This window comes from Lissotriton helveticus, chromosome 4_2 (assembly GCF_964261635.1).
Source record: "Lissotriton helveticus chromosome 4_2, aLisHel1.1, whole genome shotgun sequence".
NCBI classification, from domain to species: Eukaryota; Metazoa; Chordata; class Amphibia; order Caudata; family Salamandridae; genus Lissotriton; species Lissotriton helveticus.
The window spans coordinates 126,159,090-126,172,125 of record NC_136064.1 but is presented as its reverse complement, the minus strand read 5'-3'; the positions used below and the strand labels follow the sequence as shown (position 1 = coordinate 126,172,125).

Here is a 13,036-nt window from a genome sequence, read left to right as displayed (position 1 = left end):
CATCTCGATATTCTCTAGTCGATATTATGTCCAGTCGAAATAAATGACTCGATATTAAGACTGTACACCATTAATGCTATTTCTTAATATTAACTGATGTTGTTTGAGATATTTCCTTTGGATTTGTCTGGTCCTTGAGTAGCGTGCATATTGATGCAGCTGCTATTTTTGCATGTAGGAGTGGGACAGGTTGGTCCCATGCTAAACACATGAGTGTGAGGACCACATCTGTGCAACAATCTTTCTCCGTGATGTCACTTTTGTACCATTTCAGTTGAAGAACTTCAAACTGCTGCCACAATTTGTAACAAGTCTTCTTTTGTGCTCATTTAATCGCTAATAAGTAGTGACTTAAGGCAACAATCACAAAGTTAGTTTGGGGTTGCAAATGGCCTTATTTGCATAATCTGAGCCTTTGAAAGTGCAAACAATGTTTTTGCGGATGTACAAAACCCAAACTGGTTACCAAATAGCAATTTGGGTTTTGCAATTCAGTATTAGGAAGAGGCATGTTGAGGGCATTCCTTCTTAATAATACATTAGAATGGTATATGTGAATGTTTTGTGACTGAAATGTGTACACAAAATATTCACAACTTACCACCAATTTAAAGGTAACCCATTAGCAAATGTAAAGGTGCTCTTTCCAGTTAGAGAATGGTTTGAAAAATATTTTTAAGGGGAGGCAATGGTCCAACATACCATTGCATATTCATAAACTCATCCTGTTGCCTTTAAGGAAATCACTATTCATTACTTTAGTACATCAACCCAATGTTGCACTACTGTCCACATTCTCTTTTAGGAAGCAAAACCCTATTGATTACTCATTTCTCCTGGTTGTGTTTTCACTTGCAGGGCAATGTTTTTTTATGCACTTGCTCAGAAAAGAATGTTGTTTTGAAACTAAAGATAACTTTTTGTGCATGTCTATTACTTACACCTAACTTCTGACTAGGTCTGGCAGAGATACGAATTGTGATGATCTATCTCCACCCACAAGACATTTAGGGTCTGATTTAATATTTTAAGTTAGGAATACTCCATCACAATTAGATATCCTGATGTGTTTTTGAAAAATCATAGGATAAAGTACACATATAATAAGTTAGACATGATATCCGACACATGCATGACAGTGACCAGCTCACCAAACACTAAATCAAGCCCACAGTTCTTATTGGATGTTTACCACATTCTTCATTTTTCCCCCCAGTGGTAATTTCCCAGTCATGATATCTTTAGGGGTTATATCTTCAAAGAAAGTGACTCCGGGCTTTTTTAACCAGGCCCAGCATACTTGCCCAACTATGGATCAATACACAAAAGTATGCAGTTCCTAACAGTGAAAAATGGGAAAGACCAGGTTGCCCAAGGGAAATTGAGCTCACTCTATGACCTAAAGGAGGAAAGGTGTTGCTATGTTAGGAATTAGGACCATCACACACCCAGCCAGCTAGGTGCCATGCTTCATCATAGGGTCTGCTCCTCGTCAGGTCGGCACTGCAATACCTGACAGACACCCTATGAAGGGGTCTTTGGCGGAGATCTTTTATTGATTGCCATTCCGTGCAGTGCATATTAAGGGGTCTAGAGAGTGTAGACATGGAGAATGTTTGTCAGTAGACCAGGTGAAAATTAAAACAGGAAGTAGAGGCCCAATCAAAACTATTTTGATTAGTGTGGCACCTATCCTGAATAAAGTGTGGTGCACCCCTGCTGTAATGTAACAGGGTACCACGCTCTTTAAAATGGTTGACATGTTTCTTGCCTAAATGTCAATTAGATCGCAATTCATCAGGATCAAAATGAATTCTGTCTACAGTATATATGGTAGTCCGGTGTAATCACAGTGAAAGACCACACACAGCACCCTAAGTGTTATGTTATGTTATGTTAACAAAAGCTTATAAAGCGCACGGTCACCAATAGGATTCATGACGCTAATCAGGAGTAGTGTTGTTGCTTATGGACTTTTAATAGGCTTGCTCAAACAACCAGGTCTTGAGAGCCCGTCTGAATCCCAACAGGTTGTCACAGCTCCTGATTGTCAGTGGGAGAGAATTCCAAAATTTAGGGTCAAGGTAGGAAAACCTGCAACCTCCCTGCCATTTGAGTTTGATAGCCGGGGTGGCTAATAGGTAGAGATGGACTGATCGAAAATTGCGCTGAGGAGTGTGCTCTTGCAATGCAGAGCCTTGAAGGCTATACAGACCTTCTTTAACGCTGCCCGTTGGACAACGGGTAACCAGTGAAGTTTTTACAGCCAAGGCCTAGCCGATTGCCATCTTGGCTGTTTGTAAATAATCTTGCCGCCTGGTTCTGAACTATTTGTTGACGTTTGAGTAGAAACAGTGGCAGACCAATGTAAAAAGAATTTGAGAAGTCAAGGCCAGAGAGAACCAGCGCTATCACAACCTGAGCGAGGGGGGAGCGGGTCAGCAAGTGAGCAATCTTCCTGATTTTACGCAGTCGGAATAGACTGGTGGAGACCACTGCTCTCACTTGTCCTCTGAGCGAAAGATCTGCATTTATAATGTGGTACCTGTAAGTCGAAATGTCAACCTGTAGAAACAAAAAGGAAAATTACAACATATGAAATGAAATGAAATGAAAAATTACATTTATATAGCGCGTAACTACCCGGAGGCCTCGCAGCGCACATATTTATGTGGATGTTCATATTAGTCCACTTTGAAATACATCAGCCGCTATACAATTTTAAAATAATGGTGCAACTCTCAAGGTGTGAAGAAAACTTGCAACACGCGGTCTTGGTGTGACCATGTGTGAGTTGACAAAGTTAAAAATAAAACCTCCGGGTCTCAAAATACCCATTTGTAATTAGAATTGTGATAACCCCCCCACTGGGGTCAATGGCTTGTAGCAATGATTCCTGGAATGTGTTGACACCGTGAGGTGCAGTGTCCTAAGGCAAAATGAGGGGAAAAAATTGATGTTAAAACAACCGGTGAGGCATTACCAGCCAATTATTGTCCCCTCCTGTAACACAGCTCACAGCTTCTGGCATTCAGGGGGCAGGGATCTCAGCCGCACTGGGAGATGTACTTCAGCTCCAACCCCTGTGTTGGATAGTGGTCGCCTTCTTGGAGTGATGACCAGATCCCATAAACAGGGTCCAATAATTACCATGGAGCCCAGTAAAGGTGACAGCCACCATAGGATGTGCGAATGTGAGTAGCCTAAACTTTTGTCAGGGAATATTTCAGTGTTGTAAATACAATCATATTCAAAAACCAACGTAGTGCATCAACATATCCTGAACTGACATGATGGATAAAAACAGCCCAGGTGTGCCTAAAAGCTTAAAATACTTATTAATGGTCAATGATGCAGATGTGGGTCTAGGTGTCGGTCCCACTATTGGTGATGGTGTCAGAGCCACTACCAATGGTAGTGTTCCAGCGGGGTGTAAGTTCATCTGAGATTTGCAAAAAAAGAAAGGCAATAGACACTCAAAGCTTTATATTCAGTCACCGCCCATCCCAGGGTATATAAGTGGGGGGCACCAGAGTAGGGGTTCTATCTAGTCAGCAGAATCCAAGGAATATTCTCAGTGAGTTCCTCTTTGTCAGAGGCCAGCCTCTGCACCCACCTCTAATCAGTATGGAATAGTGTGCCCTTGCTCATTTTGGGGTGTGCTTCCAGAATGACCAGGCGTAGTGCACCTGGTTGGTGTTCCAGGTGTTCAAAATGTGTGGTCATCTTGGTGTGGGTTTTGTGGCACCTGATGTTACTCCTGTGCTCAGTGATACATGTCTTTATAGGCTTGTTAGGCATGCATATGTAGCAGAATCCACATGGACAGGTGATCATGTATATGCAATTTGATGTATTGCAGTTGGTGTGCTTCTTTAAATGCCACCTAAATTCAGCAGAAAATGCTATTTCTTTGGTTGGTTTGGTGAGAGGGCAGACTGTGCAGGCACTACATGGGCAGTGTCCCCCAACTGGTGGAAGGTCCCAAAGGGGTCTCTGTGAGGATATGTTTTGAACTCTTGGCGTGGTGTGTATCGTGTATCTTTGAGATTGCTGGTGTGCTTGAATGCAAACCTCAGGGTAGGCAGGTTGAGTCTGTCGGTGCTCAGGATGCCCCAATGTTTCCTTATAATCTTTCTAATCCTATTGGAATCTGGGTTATACATGGTGACACACATGAGGCCCTCAGAAGGACCTTTTCACCATGTTTCAAGTAAAGACTCGATTGTTGTTTCGGGCACTTTTTAACCCCTTCCACACTCATGATGAGCTCAGCTCGTCATGTAACGCGGTATTTGCGAATCTTTAGCGCACAGCGGGAAAACTCTTTAGCGCGGATGGGGTTAACGAAAGTGCAATGTTGCGTCTAGGATATTCCCTTTCGCATAGGTTATCTGCTAGGATGACTTGAAATGAAATGAATGAAATGAAATGAAAAGGGGTTTTATAGAGCGCAAATCTACCCGAAGGCCTCGTAGCGCTAAAATTGCTTACTTCTGGGGAGACTTACTGAATTATGTGGAAAAAAGAAAAGTTTTAAGGGATTTACGGAATTTTAACAGATTGGGCTCATTACGGAGGGCAGGAGGTAAGGAGTTCCAGGTAGTGGCAGCATTAAGGGAGAAGGAGCGTCCGCCCCACCTGGCTCGTTTAATTTTCCGCGCTGTTGCCAGAAAAGCAGTGCTTGACCGCAAAGATCTGTGTGGGTGGTAGGGAATGGCCAAGGCACAGATCATGGCGGGAGCATTTTTCCTCATGGCCTTATGCATGATGCACATTGCTTTGAACTTAACTCTGGCTTGAATGGGCAGCCAGTGTAAGTTTCTCAGAGCCATGGTGCCTGAGTGGCTACGGGAAAGGCCCAGCAGCAGACGCGCGGCAGCGTTCTGGGTGACCTGTAGTGTTTTAAGTGTGCTACTCGGTGCACCCAGATAAAGGGCGTTCCCGTAGTCCAGGCGAGACAGGATAATGGCCTGGACCAGTATCCTGCGAGCCTGGAAGGGGAGGAGAGGCAGGACTTTCCGCAGCATGCGCATCAGTCCGAAGCAGGTGGCGGAAAGTGTGGTGGCTTGATGAGTAAAAGTAAGGGTGTTATCTAGCCACATGCCCAAGCTTTTAATTTGCTTTTTTGGTTCAGGGGGAGAACCCATGCAAGGTGGCCAAGGTAGGATGGGGCTGGGGAGGGCTGAGTTTCCCAGAAACATAAGTTCTGTTTTATCCCCATTTAATTTGAGATGGGAGGAAGCCATCCAGTTTGTGACCGCTATCAGACAGCTACTCAAGTTCGAAAAAGTGTGGTCTGGCTGATTCAAAGCTAGCACCAGCTGAGTGTCGTCAGCGTAGGTCACAATGTCAAAGCCAAATGGACGGACGATTTCTGCCAGAGGTTGCATGTAAACATTAAAAAGCGTTGGGCTCAGGGAGGAGCCCTGAGGCACGCCTTGGTTGAGAGGCCAGGTTTTTGAGTGGACTTCACCCTCTACCACCTGGAATGTGCGATTTTCCAGGAAGGATTGAAGCCATAGAATGGCGTTGCCCGTTACTCCAAGGAGCTTTAAACGGGAGAGAAGGATGTTGCTATTCACGGTATCAAAGGCGGCACTTAAGTCTAGCAACATTATTGCTGTGGTGCCGCCTTGATCCATGTGCCTGCGTGCTAATTCAGTCACCGTCAGAAGTGCCGCTTCTGTCCCCAGTTTAGGACGGAACCCTGCCTGTGAGTCGTGAAGCAAATGGTTAGTTTCCAAGTAAGACATCAGGCTGGTGTTAATATGTCTCTCAAGCAGTTTAGCCACCCAAGGGAGAAGTGAAATAGGGCGGTAATTAGTCATATTGCTAGGGTCAAGATTAGGTTTTTTCAACAAGGCTTTGACTTGCGCGCATTTCCAAATACCTGGGACTCTTCCTGAGCTGATTGACTTATTTACAATGTTTAAAATTGCTGGTCTGATGGTGTTAGCAATTTTCATAAGCTGTCGTGGGGGGGCAGGGTCTAGTGGAGAGCCTGATGTGACTTTCAGCATGAGAGAGTCAAGCAATTCTTCATTTAATAACGGAAATTCAGCCAGTGAACTATCAGTAGAAGAAGAAGAAGCTGTGTCATTGACCACTGACTGGTGGGTGGCCTGAACAAAAGAAGAAGAGATATTTTGTATTTTTTGATAAAAATACTCAGCTTGGGCGTCACAGCGAGTTTGGGCTTCGAGAGGATTTTGCAGGGAAGAGGGGGTATTGATTAGGGTTTTTACTATCTGAAATAGTTCTTTTGAGGAGTTGGCGGAGTTAGTAATTTTTTCCTCGTAGAACCGAGCTTGTACCAGTGTGGTCTTTGTTTTGTATTTCTTAATGGCCTCTCGGTAGCTGGTTTTGTCTTCTTCCTTGAGAGTAAATCTCCACGTTCTTTCGAGTTTTCTGCATGCGCGCTTTAACTCTTTTAGCTCAGGGGTATACCAAGGAGACTTTTTAAACTTAGTTTTCTCCTTGATAGTTTTTTGAGGGGCGGCTATATCTAAGGTGGCCTGAAGCCAGTTGATATAGTGAGTGTAGAGAGTGTCTACATCACCCTCGGTCAGGCGGGGGGTAGAGGATAATAAACTCACCCATAGGTCAGAGGGCAACTTCGACCAGTCCCTACCTTTAAGTGTGGCTCGGACGGGCGCCAAGCAAAGGCTGGGTATCAGCCAGAGGAGAGGGACCAAAAAATGGTCGGTCCAAGGCAGGGGGATAGGGTGGCCAGTAATAAGTCTCTGGTCGTTGCTAAGAACTGCGTCCAGCAGATGGCCTTTGATGTGAGTAGGTTCAAAACCCTTCTGAATGATTTGGAGGGCTGCCAGACCGCTCAGAAAGGTGCTGGCTAGGGGGTCCGAGGGATTGTCCAGGTGAATATTCATATCACCCAGAACAGTAAAATGAGGTGCAGAAACAGCTAAGTCAGCGATCATGGAAGGAAGCTGGTTCACAAAATTGCCCATTTGGCCTGGAGGGCGATAAATAAGTAGGCCAGAGAAGGTTAGTGTGGGGGAGAGGTCAAGAGCAAAGGACATACTTTCACAAGATGGAATAGTCGTAGGACTGGTTCTGCATTGATAGCAGTTTTTGAAAAGTATGCCTAGTCCTCCTCCTCTGCCCTCTGCCCTGTCAACCCTTTGTAGTCCATATCCCTTAAGTAATATGGCGGAAATATCGGGGTTAACCTCATCTTTAAGCCAAGTTTCGGTAAGAAAAATAGCATCCGGGTTAGTTTCCTCAAGAAGAATTGACATTTCAGTTGAATGTTTGATCAAGGAACGGCAGTTTAGGAGAAAAAATTTAAAGAGGCTACCGGTTTCAGGTCGCTTAAGAGAGGGACATGGAGCAAAGTGACAGTGGGAGCATTTTGCCCCTGGCACATCCGGATCCAAAGAGTGGAAACATAAAGCCTTTGGATTGGGCATGAGGGATTTTAGCTGTTCAGGGGCATACCCTATTCGAGTGGGTAGGGCATCTGAAGATGGTGCAGGGGTCCTGGCCCCTGGGCGCCTCGGGGCGCGGACGGGCGCAGACGGGCTTGACTTAATTCCTATGAGGTTTTATTTTAGGTCCATACCCCCAGTATTTTACCAGAGATGCTTGCAGTATTAGTGGTTGGCCGTTGGTAGTGATGAATTGGGGTTGATTGAACTTGCGGAGTTTCATTGCATGGAATTCTGAGGAGTTACATTAAAACTCAGTGAGATTCTGTGGAGATCTACAAATGGTGAAAATCATCATGTTGCTCTGCTTGCACTGATTTATAGCACTAGGAGCTTGTTCTGGGTTACAAAATCAGTGCAAGCGGCATCTCATGGAATGCCCAAGGGCGATGCTTCTTTATTGTTACCAAGTAGATTTTCTACTTAAGTGGCAGTTTTCTCACCTTGAATTGTCACAACCACCCAAGAAAATCACTCTAGGAGGCACCAGTTTTTGCACAAAAGTTGCAACATGCAGCACAGTCCTCAAACGAAATGATATAGTCTCCAACCAGCGTGAATGTTGCCCCATCATAATAGCTGAAGTAGGACTTCCGACTCCTTGTCAGGTAGTCCCGTTTACAATAAGACTTATGTTCAACTGACATGATAATTAGGGCCTAAGTTGTGTGCAGTTTTGTGATATTAATAATTTCATTGAACAATAAATAACACTAAAAAATAAAGGCTCAAAGTCAAGCTTGTTAAAGAATGAATAGCAAGTGCATATTTTAAAGGACTTTTCCAAAAAACCTATTCACTGTAGTTGCAGAAATTGCATTGCTGTATTTGTTTCAATTAAGGTGATGGAACATGTGGCTCACTTTATAGCATTGTTCGTCCCAAACAGGATCCTAAATATGTATATGCTTACTCAGCTGACACCAAAGGAAGAATAGAATTTGGAATGAGATTTGGAGAGCACACACATAAAAGTGACTTTTGTTCATCAATAATTTGCAATTTAAATCATTTAATATAAGAATAGGTGCACATATAGAAGAAGTAAAGTTTGACATTTTTCATCATTGAACATGGCATCCTTTTCTGATCTGAAAGAGCTCCATGATCGACACTTGGATGCGACTGCGCCGGTGACTGAATATATAGCAAAGCATTCTGCCTTCCTTGATGATGCGATTACTCGGATGTTACCTTCTTTCAACAAAATCTTCTCCTCAGGTCTGTTTTTAATAATAAATGTATTTTTATTTTATTTTGCTAGTGAAATCAAAAGCAGGGATAGACAATTGACATGAATGATCAAATGTAAATTTCTACACTTAGGACAAAAACACATTGATAATGAAAAGTGCATTGTAAAATATATAAATATTTACCACTCATCCATAGTGTCGTTTACACTGTGTATTAAAAAGCAAGATGGACTAAAAATAATGTTACTCATTTCCCTGATGTTGCACAAATATTGTATAATTTGGGGCACATGTATCAATATTGCTTTTTGCTATTCCGTAATGGCGAAAAATAAGGAATCGCAATTAAGTAATGCATCAATAAATCGCTAAAAAAATAGCGATTTCTTAAAATTCCTTAATTGCGATTCTTTAATTGAGAATCGCAATTAAGGAATACCCCCCCATTCATTCCTATGGGCCAAGAGGCCCATAGGAATGAATGGGAAGACATTCTCAATTTGCGATTCTCAATTAGAGAATCGCAAATTGAGAATGCAATTTCAAGGGTGCAGGGGTGTCCAAAGGACACCCTGTTGCACACCTGAAATCTGCCTATAAGTACATCTTGCACACACACATACCCCAAGGGCATGTTTGTGTGTAAAATGGAACTTTGAAAAATGCACTTTAGTGCATTTTTCTATGTTTTCGCAAATTACCATGAAGGTCAACTTCATGGTAATTTGCTCCCCTTATTAGCGAAATCGCTAGTTTTTTAAGTTTGATGCATTGCATTTAAGGAATCTCAATTTGAGATTCCTTAAATGCAATCGCAATTTAAGAAATCGCAATTTTGCGATTACTTAAATTGCGAAAAGTACAAAAATGATGATGCATCCCAAAAGTTCAAATTGCATTCGCAAACGGCCGATTTTTGCAATTCGCACCATTTGCCAATGCAATTTTCAATGATACATGTGCCCCTTTGAGAATAGAGAATTGTAATAAAACATAGGAGGCTGTTTCTGCAGCTCAATATATAGAATGCACCAGATACTGAGACGAGACAAATTGTATTACAGATCTGGTCCCCTTAAATATTAGTGACATTAAAATTCTGATGATTCATGAATGCAATAAACAAATATATTACCCTAGTTGTTTTAATGAATCTTTTTTATCTCACTATTTCATGATAAGACAGTTATACCTGAGCATATATGCACAGTTGGAGGTATTTAGATTATTTAAACTAGACTCAATATCACATTGGACATAAAACCTAGACCCCCGTAACCTTTAGCTCGCCCAGAGCATAAATAGTGCAAGTTCAAGGGCTGCATTCAAAGGTATATATACCAGCCTGCTACATTTATGGAGGTGGCAGTGGTGTCCATTGTCACATATTTAACTTTTGTGTTATTTTGCGATAGTGTGTTATATTGGGAATTAAATCACTTCTAAGTTGAATGGAAGTTAAACGTGTTGAGCTTATGTACGAAGTACCATCAAATTTTCCAAAAAAATGAGTTTGAGATGACACCTTATAACATACATTGTGTCGCAACTAACATGCAGGGCTCCACAACGAGGCCCTGTAGAAATCACCCTCATTAACATTTTAACTTTCAGTGCCCGTGCAAAGACCCACCTCATGCACCAATAAAGCTACCTGTGTCAAATAACTGAAAACAGGAAGCCCGTCCTATGAAGAAAGTCAGGCTTAGCAACCTTCAAGCAGGAGGGCCAGGCAATCATTGTTTAAGCATTGTCCTGCCCTTTGACTTCTATTTTCTGAGGCGGTCAGGAGATATATCAGCAGAGACAAACCAGACGGCACCTCTGATCCAGATCCGTTGCAATGGGAACCCTCCTTCTGAATCGAGCATGGCAGATCCACACAAATGTAAAGATAACGTGCGCACATGAATTGCACAGTGATGTCATCAGCATGCATGATGGGGAATCACATATAGCATAGTACGTTTGTTGTTAGAGAGCATTGCATGTTACCAACACCAATAGGGGGACCACACTGATAGTTATCTTCCTGTCCCCGATGAAACCATTGCACATATACCTCATTCCAGAGACCAACGAAGCCCACATGGGCATAGAAACTGGCCTGCTGAGGACATATTGACAAAGACCCAGCCTTGCCAAATGCAGACATTACATCGATTGGACAGAGAGGGTTAAAGTGGCATCAATAAGTGCCATTGGTTAAATCCTTTTTTGAATCTCACTGACCTCATGATTGTGCACTGTGGTTGCAATGACCTAGGCACTTTGACTGGGGTCGGTCTGGAAATGCTTATGAAGAGAACCTTAAGAGAATTGATGTCACTTTCCCCCCAAACTGCCTTTGTCTATTCTAACATATGCCAAAGGCGATATGGAACTGGTACAATCAATATTGTCCACAGATTGGGAAAGCTAGGAAACATGTCAATAAATCTGTTTCTGCTTTTCTCCGAGATTATAGGATGGGGTCCATTTACCACAACAATCTAAGTTTCAATATGCAAGGCATCTAAGGGAGAGAAGGTGTACATTTTAAAGATGAAGGTAACAGAGTCTTCCTTCAACGTTAGACTCTGCATAGGTACTTACTTGTAGGTACCAAAATCTCTCAATAAACACAACAGCTTTTTTTAGAACCACCCAAGATCTAAACACATAAGCTTGATGTATCTGAAAAATATTACTTTTTATTGCTTGCATCCAATGTGTTAGGAGTCATGCACCCAACAAGGCCACACTGAGTGCCGTGCTGAATGGTTGACTCCTAATATTACCGTGTAAAAAATAGCACCTATCACAAATTTATATCCTCCTCGGGGAACCCATCCCTTGGGCCCTATATACAACATTGGGGACTGTGGGGGGAGCCCCAATGCCCCCATGGTCCCATCGGCTCCCAGCGTCCTTCGGAAGCCAGCACTGCTTTTCCACATGGATAGCTGCTAACATGCAGCTCCCCGTGTGGAAAAGCAATATGGTTTGGATTTTGAAAGAGAAAGCAGGTTTGCCTGCTCTCTCTTTCAAAATCCAAACCAAGTTTGCTATGGCAGAGCAGTGTCCCGGGGTGGACACCCTGAAACACTGCAGGAGCCGGCCCTGGGGGGTGGCAGTCTCTAGGTCTAACAACCGCTCCAGGAGGGGGCCCACGCGGTGCCCTCCCACAATATACAAAGTCCCGGGGGTGGTCGTTCCCAGGGCTTGGGGGAACTTTAATACTCCCCAGCACTTTTTAGAATGCCCCAGGGGGTAGCAGTCCCAGGGGTGGGGGGCTGTTGAACCCCCACAGCCATGCATATTGCTGGGGGGTGCCTTTAAGCCTCCCCAACAATTTATTTTGTAGTCCCCAGGGCTGGGAGCCCCTCTGGGTCCCCCATAAAATGTAATACTGGGGTTAACTAATAAGCCTGTGCTTTGTTTTAATATTATTTTTTACGGCAGGATCCACGCACCCTCGTGAATTTTGCAGTTTTTTGGGAAAAAATAAAATGTGGGGGATCCTGGGGGTCCTAGTTGGACCCACTAAGCAGGTCTAGAGGGTCAGTGTATTTCTACCCTGCCCCCTTAATAGGTTTTACTCACTTATTCCACTGACTTCTTCAGCCTCGCTTCTACCGAGGCACAAAATGGCTGGATTGGAATGTTGACAGCCAATTAGCATGGACCTCGTGATTGTAAGGGTGCGCTTAGGGTACGCTCAGGGTGCGCAGATCCTGCGCAGGCATAGATATATATGTGATTTTACTTTTGATTTTCTCAGCAACTGAACGGATTTACACCACTTAAGCAAAAGGCACGACTCTGAACCAAGACCTCCCTCTTTGCCAAATTTAGTGTAATTCCGTTCAGCATTTCGGGCTGTAGCTGTGATTAAAGGTTCTCATGGGAAGTTGCATGGGGAAAACGCATTTTGGGACCCCACTTTTTTCTCGCCCCCCCCCTTAATTCCTCAAAAAAAGAGCAATGGGCCATATTATAAACAAAAGGCTATACATTATCGCCACTTTTATCGGCAGGAAACTGCAGATAAAGCGGCGATAATGGGCTTGATAATATGCCCTTGTGAATAACCATAGCAGCCCAGGTTAACATCAGAACCTGGGCTGCTATGGGAATTTACAAGGGTCTATGGTTTTTTGTTAATGTTGGGAGGGTGGGCTTGATCATACGTCCTTGTAAATTCCCATAGAAGGCTATGTTATGGTGTTAACATGCGCTTCTATGGGAAATAAGAAGGCCGTGTTATCAAGCTCATTATCGTCATTGTATCGGCAGTTTCCTGCCAATAAAATGGGGATCATTTTAACACCGGTCCTTGATAATATGCACCTAAGTTTATTGGTCAAAAAAAGAGCAATGGGCCATATTATCAACAAAAGGCGATAC

General features: G+C 43.3%; 1 protein-coding gene across 1 annotated transcript in view; it reads left to right on the top strand.

Moving 5' to 3' along the window:
• Positions 1-8,524: 8,524 nt before the first annotated feature.
• LOC144752096 (nicotinamide N-methyltransferase-like) overlaps positions 8,525-13,036 on the top strand; it is a 104,905-nt gene continuing 100,393 nt past the window's right edge. Inside the window, exon 1 of the mRNA XM_078640042.1 lies at positions 8,525-8,672. Within this exon, the coding sequence (XP_078496168.1) occupies positions 8,525-8,672 (148 nt within the window). The remainder of the gene's footprint in view (positions 8,673-13,036) is intronic.